The sequence below is a fragment of the Rutidosis leptorrhynchoides genome, chromosome 8, assembly GCF_046630445.1.
Source record: "Rutidosis leptorrhynchoides isolate AG116_Rl617_1_P2 chromosome 8, CSIRO_AGI_Rlap_v1, whole genome shotgun sequence".
Lineage (NCBI taxonomy): Eukaryota > Viridiplantae > Streptophyta > Magnoliopsida > Asterales > Asteraceae > Rutidosis > Rutidosis leptorrhynchoides.
Genome location: NC_092340.1, coordinates 248,038,954 through 248,060,913, shown reverse-complemented (window position 1 = coordinate 248,060,913; position 21,960 = coordinate 248,038,954). Strand labels below are relative to the sequence as shown.

At 37.6% G+C, this 21,960-nt stretch overlaps 1 protein-coding gene and 1 pseudogene across 1 annotated transcript; both read right to left on the bottom strand.

The window, feature by feature from the left end:
• Nucleotides 1-644: 644 nt before the first annotated feature.
• LOC139864088 (RING-H2 finger protein ATL67-like) lies at nucleotides 645-12,025 on the bottom strand (annotated as a pseudogene).
• A 2,442-nt stretch (nucleotides 12,026-14,467) lies between these two features.
• On the bottom strand, nucleotides 14,468-16,508 carry LOC139862918 (late embryogenesis abundant protein At1g64065). The gene is made up of 2 exons (XM_071851544.1): nucleotides 16,118-16,508; nucleotides 14,468-15,033 (listed from the first exon to the last, which is right to left on the bottom strand). The coding sequence occupies exons 1-2, from the start codon at nucleotides 16,444-16,446 to the stop codon at nucleotides 14,703-14,705; spliced, it is 660 nt and encodes a 219-aa protein (XP_071707645.1). The 5' UTR covers nucleotides 16,447-16,508; the 3' UTR covers nucleotides 14,468-14,702.
• Between the last annotated feature and the right edge of the window lie 5,452 nt (nucleotides 16,509-21,960).

The following is a 21,960-nucleotide window of genomic DNA, read 5'->3' as shown; positions in this document are numbered from 1 at the left end:
AGTGTATCAATGGTATCTCAACACCTTGTGTGTAGGGCTTGGGGTTTAGGTCATGGGTTCGAGCCTATTAATCAATCTACCTAAAAGATGGAGCTCCAGATTGATTGACACTGGGGTTTTCTCCCGGATCCATTCAGGATTCAAACCCGGTCCGCCTACCCTTCGGAATGGTGTGAGGATTGGGTTCCTACAATGTGATTTGGGTTTCCTCCCGAAAGCGCGTGCATGTGTAACAAATGAAAGTATTCGATGCCAACTACTTGACTTAAAAAAAAAAACACTACCGCCTACCATCAATCAAAATGTGAATTTATGATTAATAACATTTCAACAACAATCAACAAAACCTAAGCACCAGATGTGGTGCGTTCCATCCATAGGCGGATCCAGTATGTTAGGGGGGGGGCGCCCGCCCCCGGTGGATTTGAAATTTTTAATGTAAATTTTTGGATATTTCGACTTTGCACCGGTGGAAATTTTTTTTGCCCCAAAACCTACATATTTTGCTCCCAAACCTTCAAATTTTTTCCAATATTCTCCAAATTTTGTCCCAAAACCTTCAAATTTTGCATAAAAATTTGCTACGGTTTTAAATTTTTTTTTGCCCCCAATGAAATAAAATCCTGGATCCGCCACTGGTTCCATCACCGCCGGCGACGACCGTCGGAGTACTGCGACAACGTAACAACTTCCGCCAACGGAGTCGACAACGGCATCGTAAGCGGCGAGCTCCGACAAACATGATAGCTGACATTAAGCTTCAACTAAGCGTCAATACAAGTCAAATGAAAATAATGCTTACAATCAGGTAACATTCTGATCATTTCGTCGAGTTTATATTCACATAAGCATATCGCACAAACTGAATCATCGATGATTCCTTTAGTAAACGGAAACTTAGGATACGAATTGATAGCAGCTTGATCTAATGAAACAACGACGACGTTTTGCTCGTTGTGATTATTAATAATCTCTTCGTAGATGAAAATTATGGTAGGCTGTATAACGCCGGTGTCAAAGTTAGGGTTACGGTGACGTTGACGGAAACAGAAGTAGGAAGTCAGAAGGAGAGATGAGAAGAGGAGTAGCAAACCGAAAGCCGAGACCTAAATTAGTGATGTAGTAATGTGTGGCAGTAGGGATTGATGGTGTTTGGAAGGCAGTGGCGAAGGAAGGATTTTCAGTCAGTGGTGTCAATTGCCTTTTTCAGTCAGTGGTGTCAATTGCCTTTTGAAAATAATGGAGTCAATTGCCTTTTGAAAATAATGGGGTCAATTACCTTTTTTAGATATTAAAACTCAAACTTTAAAGCTAAAATTGATTAAAACTCAAACTTTGAGTGGTGTCAATTGACACCATAACCTTCTATGTGGCTACGCCACTGTTGGAAGGTGGACATGGTGGTTGTAACATCCCGCCTTTTTCCGTTTTCTTTTCCGTTATACTAATTTAAACTCCGTTACATGTCTATAACATCTCCCGTTAATACGCGTTTTAAAATTTCCGTTTAGGTATTTTCCGCACCCGACTACAAACTCGAGGGACTAAAATTGACACGGGGCAAACTAGTTGACTAGGTCACCTAGTCCACCCCAATCACCACCATTCAACCATCTCTCTCTCTCTCTCTTTCTCTCTAGCAAGAACACACCCAATTTCCAAATTCATTCAATCATCATCTAAATTCGATCTAGGAGGCTTACAACAAAATAAATTACATATTCGTGATCCTCTCTTCATCCTCTTCGTTTTGGTACCAACTTCATCTCGTTTGGGTAACATTTCTAAAACACTAGTTTTCTTTAAATTTGTGTCCTTGACTTAAAAGTATGTTAATTAGTGTCTATGGCTCATTGTGATGTCGTGTAAGTAATTTGTATGCTCGATTTGTTGTTTTTGGTGTAACTAGTTCATTATGAAAATTACTTGCTAAATCCTTGATTTTGGATGATCAAATGTTATTAGATTGTTAATGTGCATGTTTTAAAAGTGTTACTAGTATCATTAGCTTCATTTGGATGTAAAGATTGATCTAAGAAACCTCTTAAACTTGATTATGAAATTTGGTGATTTTTGGTTAGGGTTTCATGAACTAGGAATGGATTTTTGATGCATTAAATGACATGAAATGTTAATTGTAAGTGTTAGGTTGTGTTGTATGCTTAATTACCTTCGAAACGGCATATTGTTCATGTGATTTGGCTATCGAATCATTAAATGGCGTTTATGACTTGTATGCATTGAATGAGGAGCATTGATTGCGGTTTTTGGTTGTTGTAAATGAAAGTTTGATTGATAAAAAGTGCATAGTTGCGTTCCTTGTCAAAATACCTTTCCGGTGATATAAAATGCATGCCTTGAATGTTTGCGGTTTGTAAATTGTGTTGGGTTGAGTTTTGATTCGTGCACTTAGGAGTTTCAGCAACCAGGGCCTGGAAACACCTCAGGACGCCGTCCAGATACCCAGGACGACGTCCCACTTTTCTAACCTAGACGCCGTCTAGGAATTGGGGACGCCGTCCCACTCTTTTAATCGAGACGCCGTCTAGCCATTTGGGACGCCGTCCCATTTGGCTAAAACTGGCTGTTTGCTTTGGTCATTTGACATGAAAATGTTTGCTATGCTACGGACCTCCGATTAACATGAAACTTGGCCAACATGCTCATATATGATTATATAACTTAGAAAAATTGTCGGATATCCAACCCGAACCCGTTGACTTTTCTGTTGACTTTGACCCGACCAAGTTGACTTTTAATCAAACTTAACCAAATAATTGTGCAATCGTTCTAACATGTTTTTATACTTGTACCTTGCATGAAACATGACAATTTGATTCACATGCTATTATGATCGAGTCTTAACGAGCCATAGGACTAATTGAACATCTTTGACCTATTGTGTTTACCGTTATTGATACAAACCTATTGTTTAGGTCAAGACTAGCATTGTTCTTTGCACACGTTTACTTGTCGAAGTACTTTACTACTCGTGCACTCAAGGTGAGATCATAGTCCCACTTTTACTCTTTTTGAACTTACATTTGGGATGAGAAAACATAAACATTTCTTTACTAAGTGAACACAAGTACAGGAAAACAAACATTCTACATACGAGTTTAGAACAAAATCCTCAATTCGATTATCATTAGTTGCACTTGCCGGGTGTAAGCGAGAACTTATGTTGTATGGATCCATATGGGTTTGACAAACCCTCATTCAAACGGTTCGCTACCGTTTACGAATGAAATATATTTTCGAGAAACAGTGTATGTTCTAGCACTAAGTGATGGGGTTCAATGGAAGGAAATGTTAAGCATTGATAATTGGGTGCTCGTGAAACAAACTTTTGGAATGTATTACTATTAATTCATTGATGCAAATCTTGTGGTTCACTTGTACTTACTTACTTAAACCTATGATTTCACCAACGTTTTCGTTGACAGATTTCTATGTTTTTCTCAGGTCCTTGAACGATACATGATACATGCTTCCGCTCATTATTTGATACTTGCATTGGATGTCGAGTATATGTGCATTTCATGGAGCGTCTTTTGACTTTACTTTAAACCGTGTCGCCTAGATTTCATTCGTATTATAACGTTGTAACTTAACTATTGGTTGAACAATTCTTGTAAACTTTGGGAACAATCTTTATTTTGAAATGAAGGCGACATATTTTGGTCAAACTTTGTCTTAAAGACTTATGACCACGTAACGGGACCTAAGTAGACGGCGCCGTCAAACATGATTTGGTCGGGTCGCTACAGATGGTATCAGAGCGTTGGTTGTAGGGATTTAGAGTTCATTGGTGTCGACCCCGAGTCATAGGGTACATTGGTGAGTCTAGACTACAACCGGCATATAGACTTGAAGTAGGAATTACTTGACTACTTGTGCATTTATACTCGAACGCTTCTACTCATATCTACTCTTAGTTCATCTTAATCTCACGTTGTTTAATTTGATTGACACGCCACCTTGACTATATGAAATGATGTCAAATGCACATATGAATCAGGGTAATATAATTTCCGGGATTATATTACGGTGACTCATATGAACGTTCCGACATTATGACATAAAGAATTTAAGGCGAGTCGAGGAAAAACTTCTCTTTATCTTTATTCTATATCACGGTTAGTATTATTGAGAATACTAATCAATGATATTCTTGTGTCTTGATGGAACAATGGCTCCTCGTCGTGTACGCCGCAATGAAACTCCCGAACAAGCTCTCGAACGGATGATAGCTACCGCCGTAGATGCGGCCATGGCCGGTCACTCATCCAACAACAATAATAATAACAACCACAACAACCACAACAACAACAACAACAACAATGGGGCCGGAAACTCAAACGAGGGATGCTCCTATAAAGCTTTCATGGGGTGCAAACCTCACACTTTTGATGGAACCGGGGGACCGGTCGTGCTCACCCGATGGTTTGAGCAAACGAAAGCCGTCTTTAGCATAAGCGGTTGTCGGGACCAAGACAAGGTCAAATACTCCACTCACACTTTCTCCGGAATTGCTCTAACATGGTGGAACACCTATGTTCAATCGGTGGGTACCGATGAAGCTCATGCCCTCTCTTGGGCCGATCTAAAGGAAAAGATGATTGTTGAATATTTTCCGCGCGAAGAAACCCGAAAGCTTGAGGAAGAACTAAGAGCTTTGAAAGCGGTCGGAAACGATCTTAAAGCTTATAATCAACGCTTCGCCGAACTATCCTTGATGTGTCCTGATCTTGTTAACCCCGAATCTCAAAGGATTGAGCTCTACATGCTCGGTCTTCCAAAAAGCATCAAACAAGGGGTGATGTCATCCAAACCCACTACTCACCAAGCCGCTATGAACATGGCTCGCCAACTAATTGAAACGGTTGACGAAATCGTAGTTCCGGCACCTAAGGCCGAGGATAAATCGGGCGGCAACAAAAGAAAGTGGGAACCCTCCCAATCAAGCAACAACAACTTTGCCAAGAAATCTTTCACTTTCGACGGCAAGAAGGGTTATGCCGGGAATCTACCTTTTTGCAACAAATGCAACAAACATCACTTTGGCGAATGTAGTAAGCTAATTTGCCATCGGTGCCAAGGAATTGGTCATAAGGCCAACGATTGTAAAAGTGCCACTCCCGTCGCTCGAAAGTGGCCCAATGCACCAAAGACGGGCACTTGTTACGAATGTGGCCAAACGGGTCATTATAGAAATGCATGCCCAAAGAAGAAAGATAACCCCAATACGCGCGGCCGAGCTTTCAACATCAACACCGAGGAAGCCCGGGATGACACTGAACTAGTCACGGGTACGTTTCTTCTCAACAATTCTTATGTCTCTTGCTTATTCGATTCGGGTGCCGATAAATGCTTTGCATCCAAGACTTTGACTCATTCTTTTAGCACTCCACCTCTTCCATTAGATACCACTTATACCATTGAAGTGGCTAACGGGAAACTATTAAGTGCTGACACATATTACCGGGGGTGTACGTTAAACATTTTGGGTAAGGAATTTGAGATTGACTTGATACCTATGGAACTAGGAAGCTTTGATGTAATAATCGGTATGAATTGGTTAGTCAAAACGAAATCTCACATCCTTTGTGATCTTAACGCAATCCGAATTCCTATCGAGAATGGTGAACCTTTGATTGTTTATGGCGATAAGAGTTGCACCAGACTCAACCTCGTTTCGTGCCTTAAAGTTAGAAAACTGCTCCGTAAGGGTTGTTTTGCGATCCTTGCCCACGTTAAGAAAGTCGAGTCCGATGATAAGCATATCGATGATGTGCCAATTGTTAGTGACTTTTCCGATGTATTTCCCGACGAATTGCCGGGTCTTCCACCTCATCGACCGGTTGAATTCCAAATCGATCTTATTCCGGGAGCCGCACCCGTAGCACGTGCACCATATAGACTCGCCCCATCCGAAATGCAAGAATTGCAAAGTCAAATCCAAGAACTACTTGATCGTGGTTTTATCCAACCTAGCCATTCACCTTGGGGCGCTCCGATTTTATTTGTTAAAAAGAAAGACGGATCCCTACGAATGTGCATTGATTATCGTGAACTAAATAAATTGACGGTTAAGAACCGATATCCTCTTCCTCGCATCGATGACCTCTTTGATCAACTACAAGGGTCTTGTGTATATTCGAAAATCGATCTCCGCTCGGGTTATCATCAATTGAGGGTTAAGGGGGAAGATGTCTCCAAAACCGCTTTCCGAACTCGTTATGGTAGTTATGAATTCCTTGTCATGCCATTTGGTCTCACTAACGCACCGGCGGTGTTCATGGATCTTATGAACCGCGTGTGCAAACCGTATCTCGATAAATTCGTTATTGTGTTCATCGATGACATATTGATCTATTCTAAAAATGAAGAAGAGCACGAACAACATCTCCGACTTGTGCTTGAACTTTTAAGACAAGAACAACTCTATGCCAAATTCTCCAAGTGTGAATTTTGGTTAAAGGAAGTTCAATTTCTTGGTCATGTTGTAAGTGACCAAGGTATTAAAGTCGATCCAACGAAAATCGAAGCCATTAGCAAATGGGAGACTCCTACTACTCCTACTCACATTCGTCAATTTTTGGGTCTCGCCGGGTACTATCGTAGATTCATCGAAAATTTCTCTTTGGTTGCACGTCCTCTAACCGCATTGACTCACAAGGGAAAGAAATTCATTTGGGCGACCGAACATGAATCCGCATTCCAAATCTTGAAAACGAAGCTAACCACTGCTCCTATCTTGTCACTTCCCGAAGGCAATGATGACTTTGTTGTATATTGCGATGCCTCAAAACATGGTTTTGGGTGTGTATTGATGCAACGAACGAAAGTCATTGCTTATGCTTCTCGACAACTCAAAATTCATGAACGAAACTATACGACACATGATCTCGAACTCGGAGCCGTTGTCTTTGCACTTAAAATGTGGAGACACTATCTTTATGGAACCAAGAGTACTATCTTCACCGATCACAAAAGCCTTCAACACATTTTCGATCAAAAGCAACTAAACATGAGACAACGAAGGTGGATTGAAACCTTAAACGATTACGATTGCGAGCTTCGTTACCATCCCGGGAAGGCTAATGTAGTAGCCGATGCCTTAAGTCGAAAAGAAAGAGCGGTGCCTCTCCGTGTCCGAGCTTTAAACATCACCATTCACACCAACCTTAATAGCCAAATTCGGGTAGCCCAAGATGAGGCTCTCAAGGATGAAAACATCTCTCTCGAACACTTGAACGTCCTCACCTCTCGATTCGAAGTTAAAGAAACCGGACTCCGATATTTCGCCGGAAGAATTTGGGTGCCTAGTTATGGGGATCTACGAAGCCTTATTTTAGATGAAGCCCATAAGTCACGATACTCGATTCACCCCGGTGCCAATAAGATGTACCACGACCTTAAACAACTATATTGGTGGCCGAACATCAAAAGGGACGTAGCTACTTATGTTTCCAAGTGTTTGACATGTTCCAAAGTCAAAGCCGAACACCAAAGACCGTCCGGACTACTTCAACAACCCGAGATCCCGCAATGGAAGTGGGAAAGGATAACGATGGATTTTATCACCAAGCTACCAAAAACGACGGGCGGTTATGATACCATTTGGGTTATTGTTGACCGTCTCACCAAATCCGCACACTTCCTTGCCATGAAAGAAACGGACAAAATGGAGAAACTTGCACAACTTTACATTAAGGAGATCGTAGCCCGACACGGTGTACCTTTATCGATTATCTCAGACCGAGATGGCCGTTTCGTTTCTAGATTTTGGCGTACATTGCAAGAAGCGTTGGGAACGCGTTTAGACATGAGCACCGCATATCATCCTCAAACCGATGGACAAAGCGAACGTACAATTCAAACCTTAGAGGACATGTTACGAGCTTGCGTGGTTGATTTCGGAAAAGCTTGGGATAAGCACTTACCTCTCGCCGAGTTCTCTTACAACAATAGTTATCACGCGAGTATTAAAGCCGCACCTTTTGAAGCGCTATATGGCCGCAAATGTCGTTCACCTCTTTGTTGGGCCGAGGTAGGCGACGTGCAAATCACCGGACCCGAACTCATTCACGAAACCACCGAGAAAATCGTTCAAATCCGAGATAGGCTTAGGACGGCCCGAAGTCGTCAAAAGAGCTATACCGACAAACGACGCAACGATCTTGAATTTCAAGTCGGTGACCGAGTAATGTTAAAAGTCGCACCTTGGAAGGGTGTAATCCGTTTTGGGAAACGCGGGAAGCTAAATCCGCGGTATATTGGTCCTTTCGAAATCTTGGAGCGTATTGGAACCGTTGCTTATCGTTTAGATCTTCCGCCTCAATTGAACTCCGTTCATCCTACCTTTCATGTATCTAACTTGAAAAAGTGTCTTGCCGAACCCGATATCATCATCCCTCTCGAAGAACTTACTATTTATGACAAACTTCATTTTGTGGAGGAACCGGTTGAAATTGTGGACACCTCCGTCAAGACATTGAAACAAAGCCGAATCCCGATTGTCAAGGTTCGTTGGAATGCCAAAAGAGGACCCGAGTTTACTTGGGAAAGACAAGACCAAATGCAAAGGAAGTATCCTCATCTATTTGTGAATTCAGAAACGCAAGATCTCGAGGAAGAAACAACGACTACTACGCCTACTTAAATTTCGGGACGAAATTTCTTTTAAGGAGTAGGTAATGTAACATCCCGCCTTTTTCCGTTTTCTTTTCCGTTATACTAATTTAAACTCCGTTACATGTCTATAACATCTCCCGTTAATACGCGTTTTAAAATTTCCGTTTAGGTATTTTCCGCACCCGACTACAAACTCGAGGGACTAAAATTGACACGGGGCAAACTAGTTGACTAGGTCACCTAGTCCACCCCAATCACCACCATTCAACCATCTCTCTCTCTCTCTCTTTCTCTCTAGCAAGAACACACCCAATTTCCAAATTCATTCAATCATCATCTAAATTCGATCTAGGAGGCTTACAACAAAATAAATTACATATTCGTGATCCTCTCTTCATCCTCTTCGTTTTGGTACCAACTTCATCTCGTTTGGGTAACATTTCTAAAACACTAGTTTTCTTTAAATTTGTGTCCTTGACTTAAAAGTATGTTAATTAGTGTCTATGGCTCATTGTGATGTCGTGTAAGTAATTTGTATGCTCGATTTGTTGTTTTTGGTGTAACTAGTTCATTATGAAAATTACTTGCTAAATCCTTGATTTTGGATGATCAAATGTTATTAGATTGTTAATGTGCATGTTTTAAAAGTGTTACTAGTATCATTAGCTTCATTTGGATGTAAAGATTGATCTAAGAAACCTCTTAAACTTGATTATGAAATTTGGTGATTTTTGGTTAGGGTTTCATGAACTAGGAATGGATTTTTGATGCATTAAATGACATGAAATGTTAATTGTAAGTGTTAGGTTGTGTTGTATGCTTAATTACCTTCGAAACGGCATATTGTTCATGTGATTTGGCTATCGAATCATTAAATGGCGTTTATGACTTGTATGCATTGAATGAGGAGCATTGATTGCGGTTTTTGGTTGTTGTAAATGAAAGTTTGATTGATAAAAAGTGCATAGTTGCGTTCCTTGTCAAAATACCTTTCCGGTGATATAAAATGCATGCCTTGAATGTTTGCGGTTTGTAAATTGTGTTGGGTTGAGTTTTGATTCGTGCACTTAGGAGTTTCAGCAACCAGGGCCTGGAAACACCTCAGGACGCCGTCCAGATACCCAGGACGACGTCCCACTTTTCTAACCTAGACGCCGTCTAGGAATTGGGGACGCCGTCCCACTCTTTTAATCGAGACGCCGTCTAGCCATTTGGGACGCCGTCCCATTTGGCTAAAACTGGCTGTTTGCTTTGGTCATTTGACATGAAAATGTTTGCTATGCTACGGACCTCCGATTAACATGAAACTTGGCCAACATGCTCATATATGATTATATAACTTAGAAAAATTGTCGGATATCCAACCCGAACCCGTTGACTTTTCTGTTGACTTTGACCCGACCAAGTTGACTTTTAATCAAACTTAACCAAATAATTGTGCAATCGTTCTAACATGTTTTTATACTTGTACCTTGCATGAAACATGACAATTTGATTCACATGCTATTATGATCGAGTCTTAACGAGCCATAGGACTAATTGAACATCTTTGACCTATTGTGTTTACCGTTATTGATACAAACCTATTGTTTAGGTCAAGACTAGCATTGTTCTTTGCACACGTTTACTTGTCGAAGTACTTTACTACTCGTGCACTCAAGGTGAGATCATAGTCCCACTTTTACTCTTTTTGAACTTACATTTGGGATGAGAAAACATAAACATTTCTTTACTAAGTGAACACAAGTACAGGAAAACAAACATTCTACATACGAGTTTAGAACAAAATCCTCAATTCGATTATCATTAGTTGCACTTGCCGGGTGTAAGCGAGAACTTATGTTGTATGGATCCATATGGCTTTGACAAACCCTCATTCAAACGGTTCGCTACCGTTTACGAATGAAATATATTTTCGAGAAACAGTGTATGTTCTAGCACTAAGTGATGGGGTTCAATGGAAGGAAATGTTAAGCATTGATAATTGGGTGCTCGTGAAACAAACTTTTGGAATGTATTACTATTAATTCATTGATGCAAATCTTGTGGTTCACTTGTACTTACTTACTTAAACCTATGATTTCACCAACGTTTTCGTTGACAGATTTCTATGTTTTTCTCAGGTCCTTGAACGATACATGATACATGCTTCCGCTCATTATTTGATACTTGCATTGGATGTCGAGTATATGTGCATTTCATGGAGCGTCTTTTGACTTTACTTTAAACCGTGTCGCCTAGATTTCATTCGTATTATAACGTTGTAACTTAACTATTGGTTGAACAATTCTTGTAAACTTTGGGAACAATCTTTATTTTGAAATGAAGGCGACATATTTTGGTCAAACTTTGTCTTAAAGACTTATGACCACGTAACGGGACCTAAGTAGACGGCGCCGTCAAACATGATTTGGTCGGGTCGCTACAGTGGTGGTGGTCTATTTGGAAAGCAGAGGATGAGGAATGAAGTTGGTTGGGGTTTTTAGTTTTAGACGGGGGTGAAGGTAGTTGGGTTGGTGAATATGTATTGATTGATTGAATTGAATAAATTAAAATTAAAATTAAAATTATAATTATAAAAATATTAATATTAATTGTATAAATCACACTACTAAGACGACTTGTATCGGTTCAAACTCCCCGTGAGATTCGAAGTGGCACTCAAGCCACGCCCAGCAGGCAGTAGAGGGGCGGCGGTTGGGGTCAAATTGGGGCGGCAGTGGGAATCTCACGGAACAAGCCACGGATGTTTTGTTTTGTTTTTTTTTCTTTATTTTTTCATTTTTATTTATGATAAGTGTGTGTAAATACCTAATTTAATTTAAACGTGTACATACTTTCATACAATATAGCCGTTTATTTAAACTTAAAACGATTACATAAAAACATAAAAACACACACACACAAAAAACGTACAAAAAAAACATAAAAACACACAAAAAAATAACATAAACTACAACGGCTAGATTCAACACAATGCTTAATCTTCTTGAGATTCGGGAACGTCGGACCAGAATTGACCGTCAGAATAGTAACCGGAACAACACGGCGGAGAGTACACTTCTTCACAAATCAAATACAAAGATATTAAATTTGAACGCCATGAGAGAGTGTCTTTGATAGAGTCCCATGCTTTGTTTGTGCGAAGGCTCATGGCTGACAATTCTGAAAGATGATCGTCTTCATAGTATAAGACGTCAGTGTGTTCGAAGGGTACATTCTTCTTCAAGAAAGCCAACAAAGTTTCCAACCCAACGTCACGAATGTCGATCTCTGCAAACCTAACTTTCTTACTAGTTTTGTAATCGTACACCTTGAATTCGCTATCCAATTGAGCTCCGTAGTAAATTACGAATGAGGCAATCATGGGAGAGGCAGTCAACATTTTTGATTTGAGTATGTGTTTTGTTTTGAGAGAGAAAATAAATGAAGTGTGTGTTAATGAGGTGAAAGTGGTTGTTTATATAGAGGGGGAAAAAACTAGCCGTTTTTTCAAAAAAAAAAAAAAACAGTTCATTTTGTAGCCGTTGTGGTTTTAAATATTTTTAAAATTTAAATATAAAAATATTAAAATAAACAGAAAAAAATGAAAATAAAAATGCCAATCAGCATTCTACTAAAACCTACTCCAAAAACCCACACCACCACTACTTCATACAAAAAACCTACTCATCATACTCATCAAAAAGGTGTAAAAAGCAACTCACTCCACCAACCCACGCACCTCACCGCTAGAAGTGGTCTAATAGTTTAGTTTTCATTAAATATCATATCTTTCAATAATTACACCAACAATCTTTGACTTACAAAAAGTTAAATGTTAATGGTCTCTAATTTACTTAAAATGCTAATTGATCACATATCTTATAATTGTGCATTTTAATTAAAAGTTGTAGACCATTAATCAATTCAATTCAATGTATGCTTTATATAAGTCTAAGAATTATCGTTGTAATTTTTTTTTAAAATGAGGTGGGTTTGTCCAATTTCATGAAAACTACAGGGAATTACTATCATACATTACCAAATCAACCAGGGATTATCGGTGTAATTTGAAAAAAAAAAAAAAATAATGACGATTGATGTGATTTCATGTATCACTATAATTTACTATTCAGATTATTAATATTATATTATATTTTATATTTATCGATATTTAGTTGTATTGAGTTTGAGAGATTGGATGCAGTTTTGATAGATTTTTACTTAAAATTTAGCTTGTGATTTGCGGTAGTAGTTGTCAACATTCTTCTGCTTTCTAGGTTAATTTAAAATTTTTGTAGATGTTTGGTTGGTGATTTGACAGAGTTAGGTGGTTCACTCATTTTAGTTTGCTTGCTTCTTTAATCTTACATAGACTACTTTGCTCGTTTTTCTTCGTTCTAGTCTTTCTTTGTTCTTTATCAGATGGTCACATGTTCATCTCGTCAAATACAATTAGTCGAATGACTTTCAATGAAGTTCTAGGTTCGTGGAATACATACATGTAAAATGAAATACCAATAATCATCTAGTACAAATTACTCTCTCCATCTCAAAAAGAGTGTCTTGTAGAAATTTTTATTGGATTAAAATATGTTTAGTAAATGTCAGTTTTGATTTTATATCTAAGGTAATAAATTAAATTTGTTGTAAATATGAGTGATTGAAGGTAATAAATGATGATCAAATCATAATGGTGAGTTTAATGATTTAATAATTTTTTTTACAGTTAGATAATTAATTTTGAACAAATATAAATAATAAAGTGAATATTTATTTTGAGAGAGAAGCATAAGAAAGATACTAATTTAAGAAGCTCCCTCTATTTAAAATGTAATCAACCATCCATCTAAGCATCTATCATCTTTCTTCTATCCATCTAATATTAATATCTAGATCTAATATATCTAATACTCCGTATCTTATATAACTATTATTAGTAAAATGCCCCGTGAGATTACAGGGTTGTTTAAACGAAATAGTTTAATGATATGTTTTAAGTATTAAGTGAATGTAAATGTTAAACTCATTTAGTTTAATAACACGACCACGGATTTTGACTAAGAAATTTGTCGTTGTTAACTTGATCAGAATAAAAAAACTACATTAATTGTCCTACCACCTTCTTCCAATTTTTATTACAATTACTATTTTCCTTGTCACAAATGGTACTTATTTAACATTAAAAGAGAGACTCAAAATACCTAGTTCAACCTCGCGAAAATCATGATTATTTTTGAATTCTTCTATCATATTGTATACCTTCATTTTAAATAGTCACAATATGATTTGACGTATGTTATTGATTTTCAGATTTTTGTTGTTTAACAAACATATAATAATTAAACATCCAAGGTGTGATAAATTTCATCATCAAACAACACATAAAAGAGAATAATTCTTTGAAAAAAAACCATCAACAATAACATGAAGGTTTGTATCTGCTTTTTGGAAACAAAAGATTATTGGATAATATAATGGAAATTGAGAAAAAGAGTTGTAAATGTTTGTACAGATTGAGAAAAAGAGTTATGATAATATATGGTGAACATGTTCCGAGATATATATTTATTAAACAGTAATACCGTATTAAATATAAAATGATATTTTTATTAATTATTTTTGCTTCCAAATCGGCATTCATATATTATTGACATTTATTTTTATTTTTTTAGTATCTTTTTTAATTAGAATTAATATTTATATTAATATGAAATAATGACATTATCATTATAAAAATTAAAGAATAATTGGTGAAATGATGAAATTATCATTTTAGAGCTTTATAGATTGATAGATAGTAGAAGATAAGGAAATACTAATACGGGGTAGTAAAGTGTATTTCACTAAAACTTCTTTACACGGAGTACTAGTTTTACATTATTTCAAATATGATTAATTAACAGAAACATATAAAAAAGAAAATTATATTGTTTATCGCCCTTTTATATTGTTGTAAATCAACTTAAAACTTTATGGACTCTACATAACATATCTTATTTATATACTTATATATACCATCTAGCTACGTACATACATATACAAATTGAATTAACAATCAACAATGTCTGACTGTTAATCTAGAGCTTAACTTTTCTCTTACACTTCTGGTCTTCAATTGATCTACTAGAAATGTTAAATTTCATAGTGCAATTCATCCTCACACTCACATGTTTCTTAATAAAAGTCAAAAACTTGACCCTACCACCAACACTTGTGTAACTGCTCATGGTTAATAACCCTGTACCCAAATCATTTTGCAATTCAGGGTTTCCCAATAGACTGTCAACAATTATGGCGATTGTTATGTTCATCCTCGTCGTCCGTCGTGCTTTCGACTGCCCTGGCGGTCCTCTTGCTTCCCCTATTACCGCCCCATGGTAGTAGAGGCTAGTCGTCGTGTTCTTGTACCTGTTTCAATAAATTTTAGTTGACACACACCAAAGTAGATATAACTTTTATTCATTATTATTACTATATCCGTCAAAAATAAGTGCCTGTGTTTTTATTCTAGCTTGTCCAAAAATAATATTCATAAATAAGTAATCAACTTTACATTTTTATCATTAGTTACATATTTTCGCAAAATTCTATACCTAAAATAAAAGGTAAAACTGAGGTTCAATACTGATCTATTACAGAGTATATGTAAGTTTAAACTATGGGTGTTCATATTTATTTTCGATTTGAATTCTAAGTTTTCGATTCAGTTTTCAAATTTAAATTCAGTTTTAGTTTCGGTTTTCGGCTTTAACGTTTTGAATTCGATTTAAATGAAAATCGAATTCAACCAATAATATATTAAATTATTAATATATATATACAGAGTATAAATGATGATTACAATTTACATTTACAATTACAATAATACTACACTATTATGTGGTGAGGGGAACACTATTCACGATCGATTTTAAAGTAAATACCCCAAAAGTTGGGTATTTTGGTAAACCTTATTTTTAACTTTTTTTACTCAGTTTTTTTTTTAAATGTTTAATTAACCGCTAACTGTTTTTTTTTAAATGTTCAATTAACTGACCGTCAACTATCAAAACTCCACTTTACAACGAAGTTATTATTTTATAACTTTCTTTTAGTTACTTTTTTCTTCCTTTTTTATCATTTAATTACTCGAAAGTTAACCATAATTTTAAATGTTCAATTAACTGGCCGTTAAACGATAAAAACAGCCTCGCAGCGATAGTGTTTTTTTATCCTCGTTAAAATCAAACATCAAATTCATAATCAAAATTTAATGGTTATTTTGATTAAACTTAATTTTCAGTTTTCGATATCTGTTCGGTTCAATTTTGAATTTAGTTTTCAGTTTCGTTATGCTTATAAAATTTTCACAAACGAATACACCAAACCGAATAAATCGAAAACAAACGCTTTTGGTTAAAATTTACATGTCTTCTTATTATAATGGATAGACCGTAACAAAAAAAATTATATTGTTGGGACTTGGGACAAGCATATCAAGACAAATGCTAACCTGAAAGATGAAAAGTTCGGATTTTTAACCGATATATCTGCCGTCAAAGACATGTTGGTACCGGGTCGTGGGATGGTGCCATTAATCAAGTCAATTTTGTCAACTGTAACACCATTCATCTTGATCTCAGGATCTTTAACTTTAAAGATTGTAAATATCAAGGTCACAACTACAACAACCGAAAGGACTATGATGACCAACATGAAACCACACAACTTGATGTATTTCTTTCGACGAGCCGTTTTCTTTAAGACTATCTCTTCATCGTCGCTGCTGCTATGGTGGCGATCGGTGGCTGGAGCTAGTGGCCTCACTTGCTCTTCGGCCATGAATTTTTTTTGGGTGTACTAATTATGGGTTTCGAGTTTGTGGTTTATCATAATCTAGCTTATTTATATTTATATTTATAATATACTTGTATAAAGTTAATGCTCGTTTTTGACTTTTGGTTTCATATATAGTGTCAAACATATCTTTTATTACATGGCGGAATTTGATATCTTTTGAAAAGGAAACTGATGAAAGCGGCGTCAAGTACAAATATGGTGTGAAACCATGAAATATTGAAATGTACATTAAGAATATGATTATTTAAAGATCAAGATTTTAAGAGAGTTTGATATAATTATTGACATTCAGAGATATAAATGATACAGTAGTCTGTTAAACAGCATGACTTGTACTATGATATAGAATGTTTTAAACGTTAAATCTACAGCATAATTTGCAGGAACAAAACTTGGATATAGAACGTGTTAAACTTTGACCTTTTAATGTTTGCAGCAAAATTTGTCCCGTTCTTGAAGTAAAAAACATTGATTATTTTTTCGGCTTCGATTTATTTGGTTTGGCAAAAAAATAATCAAAGGTTGTTCCAATTGAAGTCGAGGTCGGTCGAGCATTTTGGGACACAAGTCCCTAACTTATCAAAAATTAAACTACTAACAAAAAAGAAATTGTGTTTATTTTGTATGCATGGAAAAAAAAAAAAAAGTGGAACAAGATGTCGTTCTCCGTGTTCATTTTGTCTTTTTTCCTTGCATACAAAATAAACACAATTTACTTTTTGTTAGTAGCTTAACTATTGATAAATTAGGGATCTGTGTCCCAACAATTTGTATCAGAGTTAAGGTGCGGCTTCAATTAGGATGGTGTTGTTCGTGGGATGAAACTAAACTGGGGACGAGAAATCGTGATAACCAGGTGGGTTTGTTTCTTGGGTGGTAGAAGAGTTTCTTGAAGCAATTTGATCGGGAAAGTTGAGGTTGTCAAGGGTGTTGATTGGAGCAAAAAAGAAGAGGAGGTATAAAAAGGCGTGTTTTAAACTGTTGATCAAAGTGTTCGTGAAAAGAAAGCTAACCGGTGGTACAAGAAATAGGTAGAGCATGTGATCAGGGTTTGATTTCTTGTGTGGTGTGAAAGCTTCTTGGAACAAGTGTGATCGGGATGGATTTTGAAGTCAAGGGGAAACACACGGTAGTGTACACGGTGGTTATGGAAGTTCAAACCGAGATGACTGTGGACATGGCCCAGGAAGAGGTCAGGTGCCGGGTGAGTCGAGATGCTGTTGAACCGTTCAAACCAAGATGACCGTGGGCGTGACCGGTTAAGAGGTCGGGAGTCCGGGTGAGTCGATATGGTGTTGAACGTATCCGGAAGAGCCGCGTTATATGTCACATGTGTGGTAAACGAGTAATGTAGACAAACCAATTAAAGGGTGATTGTTGGGTTAATCGGTTAGTTAAGTCCAAGTAAATTTTGCATGGATAAAGTTTGAGTTTAGTTAGTATATTTACTATGTGTTGTTTATAGTTGTAGTTAAATGATTTAATTGGAATTGGTAATATATCCTGACCAAATTTCATGGCTTTGAAAAAAAAAAAAAGTGAAACAAGATGTAGTTCTCGTTTTCAAACCAAGATGACTGTGGACGTGATTGGGAAGAGGTTGGGGGTCCGGGTGAGTCGAGATGGTATTGAACGCGCCTGTGGTAGTAGCGTGGAATGTACCGATTAATGTGGTGATTGTTGGAGCTAATCGGTTTATCGTATCCCACATCGAAAAGTGAAAGAAACAAATGTGCATAAATAAGCGTTTCATTGTGTCCCACTTCGAAAAGTGAAAGAAACAAATGTGCATATATAAGCTTATGGTAACCTCCCTATATCACCAATTGGTTTTAAAGTAATCTTGAATTCATGAGCTTATATGTTGTGCATGTTGGTGGACCTGAAAAAGATTAAATAAATGGTATCCAAGCCTGATTATAGCCCAGATGTGTGGGCGGTGTAGAATGGTAGCGGAGGTTCAAACCGAGATGACTGTGGATGTGGAAGGGAAGAGGTCGAGGGTTCGGGCGAGTCGAGATGGTATTGAACGCGTCCATGGGAGTAGCGTGGAATGAACTGGTTATGGGGGTGATGTTGGAGCTAATCGGTTCATTGTGTCCCACATCGAAAAGTGAAAGAAACAAATGTGCATATATAAGCTTATGGAACCTCACTCTATTACCAAATCCAATTAAAAACATTTAATCAAAACTATAGACAAAGCATAATAAATATACTAACTAAACTCTAAATTTATCCATGCAAACTTTACTTGGACTTAACTAACCGATTAACCCAACAATCACCCCTTAATCGGTTTGACCACATTAGTCGTTCACCACACATGTGACATATAACGCTGCTCTTCTGGACATGTTCAACATCAACTCGACTCACCCGGTCTCCCAACCTCTTCACTGGTCACGCCCACAGTTATCTCGGTTTGAACTGTTCAACACCATCTCGACTCACCCGGACACCCTACCTCTTCCTCGGCCACGTCCACAGTCATCTCGGTTTGAACATCCATAGCCACAATGTACACTACCTTGTGTTTCCTCTTGACTTCAAAAACGATCCCGATCATACTTATTCCAAGAAGCTTTCACACCGCCCAAGAAATCAAACCTTGGCCATGGGCTCTGAAGATTTCTTATCCCCGGTTTTGATACGAATTGTCGGATTGTTTTCAGGTCCACTAACATGTACAACATATATGCTCATGAGTTCCATATTACTCTAAAATCAATTGGTAATAGAGTGAGGTTCCCATAAGCTTATATATGCACATTTGTTTCTTTCACTTTCCGATGTGGGACACAATGAACCGATTAGCTCCAACAGAACAACTGATTCAGGTTATTACCTCAACTGTCGCAAGCTTCTCTCGCTAAAGTTCACAAATTCCGAGGATGTGCAAAACATGAAGGCATTATAGAGAGTCCCTTGATTTATGTTTTTTTTGTTGACTGTAGCTCTATTTGAGCTCACTTGTGTGTAGGCTTGAGTATCTTTAGATGTTTTAGCCTATTGATACGATTGAGGCAACAAGACTCTTGTATCATTTGTGCTTATAACAGTTTATTTGTATATATAAAATTCTCCGGGTAATCCTTAAAAAAAACATGGACAATAAGGCATTAGTGAAGTTTTTCAAGTAAACTTTTCATATCTATTCTAGAATATAAGATGGTAATATAGTACAACACTAAAACTAGAGTACGTAGTAATCGATGTGTAAAGTGTAGTTATATCTGTAGGATTACATTAGTCATATCGATGAACAAGATAATGTTTAGTCAAATTTTTTTAGGGCATAAATACTTCCCACTTTTGTAGTAACAAGATTTTCAATCTATACTTTTGTTTAACCAGTATAACCTGATTTGAGAAATCCAGTTTCGTACACCATGGCCTAAACCGGACTTCACAAGTCCAAATTTGTCCATGTGGACCGAATCTCTGCCCATTTTCTGAAACCGGAACTCCCAAATCTGATTTTCAGTTACTTTATCTGACATTCGATTCTTTCCTTTTTTAAAGTTTCCATATCTCAATAATCTCCCACTTGGAGACTTTGAACAAACCCCGTACCGATCTTCAACAGAAAATCCTAACCACCTCAACTATGTTCATTCAAACCCACAATAACTCTAGATTTCCGATTACCAACTCCTTTTGATACCGTCGAGTCAGCTACCCGAATCACGCCGCACTTCACTCGTTAACCCACGAGCAAGTGAATTCTTTCGATACCAAAAACACTGCTGAGTGATAATCCAATCTCTTAGTTACTAGCATGGGACATCTCAGTTTCTTTTGCCACCATCTTCTTAAACTAGAAGACAAATTGAAGTTAGCATGACTTCAATCATAAGATTCTTTCATGAGACAACAACGCCTCACACATCAATCTATATATGATTTCCTTTACCAACAATAAGAAAACCCCAATAGATGCCTTTGTAGATCATTCATCAAGATACCACAGTGAGAACACAATCACCACCTTGAGATCTACCACCTTTTCATCTTTTCGCTTCCTCGTTGGTACACTAACCTCCTCATAACTATGAATTCCACAAACCCCATCTTCTCATCCAAGCACACTCCTACTGTACGAGTAAGAAATAAATTGCGGCTACTCGAGAAGAAACTTGGTTCGTACAACCAGTCAGTCTCAAATTTCTTTGCCATCGGAGAGCAAAACAAGTTGTCGAAGCCTTAATGTTATCTGGAATCAACGCACTAAATCCGATAACATTGGAGAAACAAGTCGCTCAACCATCTCAATAACTCCATTAGTCGTCAAACTCCCACTAGCTTAATAACTTCCATCGGTTACCAAACTCAAAACGAGTTCCCGACACTCTCAACGATCCTAGAAAGCTCAAGTTTTAGGACTTACAAGATTATCCGGCTCTCTTCCATCACCTAAAAGACTTCTAATTGATCACCCTCGAAGAAGAACTGCTCCTTTTGTTGAAACATCAACCAAGAACCGAGCAACCGTCAAATCGATCTATCCGACACCCTTCGACAATCAATTATTCTTCTTGGTGACTAGGAACTCTATCCCTGGAATATTGACCAATTACCATTGGTCATCCCGTTTCAAAACCCGTAAGCAATAAACTTTCTCTATACTCCCACTATTGATTTCAACTCGATGCATCTTGTTTGTTACGAGAGAAAAACACCCTCCTGAGATCCCATAACAAACCCACATCTCTGAAAACACAGCTCCTATCGCTAAAATTTTCTAATACAAAAGCATCTCGTGCTCTCATCATCAAACCCAAAAAAAGTTCACCTTGAAAACTGCCCAGATTCAAAAAATCATATCTCAAGATCCAAAGGTCAGATCGGCCTCAAATATTTACCACATGCAGACCAATATCTCTTACAACCAAAATATCAAGTCGATCCAACGGTTAACGAACCCGCTATGAATTTTATTTTGCAGTTGCGCATGAACATCTGTATTTTGCTCAATCATTTCTTCGCACAGGATAGCGAGGAATGAGAACTCGGATCCGTTACCCGGATTTGCCAAAAATCTCTCCGCATTGAACCCATCGACCCGACCTCTGACTTCGTAACCCTTCGCGAACCATCATCATACAAACGACGCGTACGATTGCATGATAACTTTTAGAACCGTTACCCGAATTCCAATGTGATCAACTCTTCCGGATACATAGACATACACATGAGTTCATCGCGACCAACTGAGTCATCTAGTCTCGATACATGTTGCAAGACAAATCCTAGCCCGTCGTTTGAAACAATTGAAAAATTCTGGCAGGAGCACATCTCGCCATCGCGACCATAGGTCTCGCGGTTGCGAGCCCACCACCTTCAGCAACATCGTTTTTCTTGCTTTCAATTCGCCGTTGTACCCGGTCTTCAAACCTTGAAGCTCTGATACCACTTGTTAGGAATTTGGAAGGCCCCAACAAGACAAGTAATTTAAACCAATCAGTTACCCACGAACAATAAACAAAAAATAAA

What these genes read in the sequence shown, in the direction of transcription:
- LOC139862918 (XM_071851544.1), bottom strand. Translation starts at nt 16,446, where the DNA reads ATGGCCGAAGAGCAAGTGAGGCCACTAGCTCCAGCCACCGATCGCCAC. An exon ending in CCGAACTTTTCATCTTTCAG is followed by an intron (nt 15,034 to 16,117) that starts GTTAGCATTTGT and finishes TTATTGAAACAG; the next exon opens with GTACAAGAACACGACGACTA.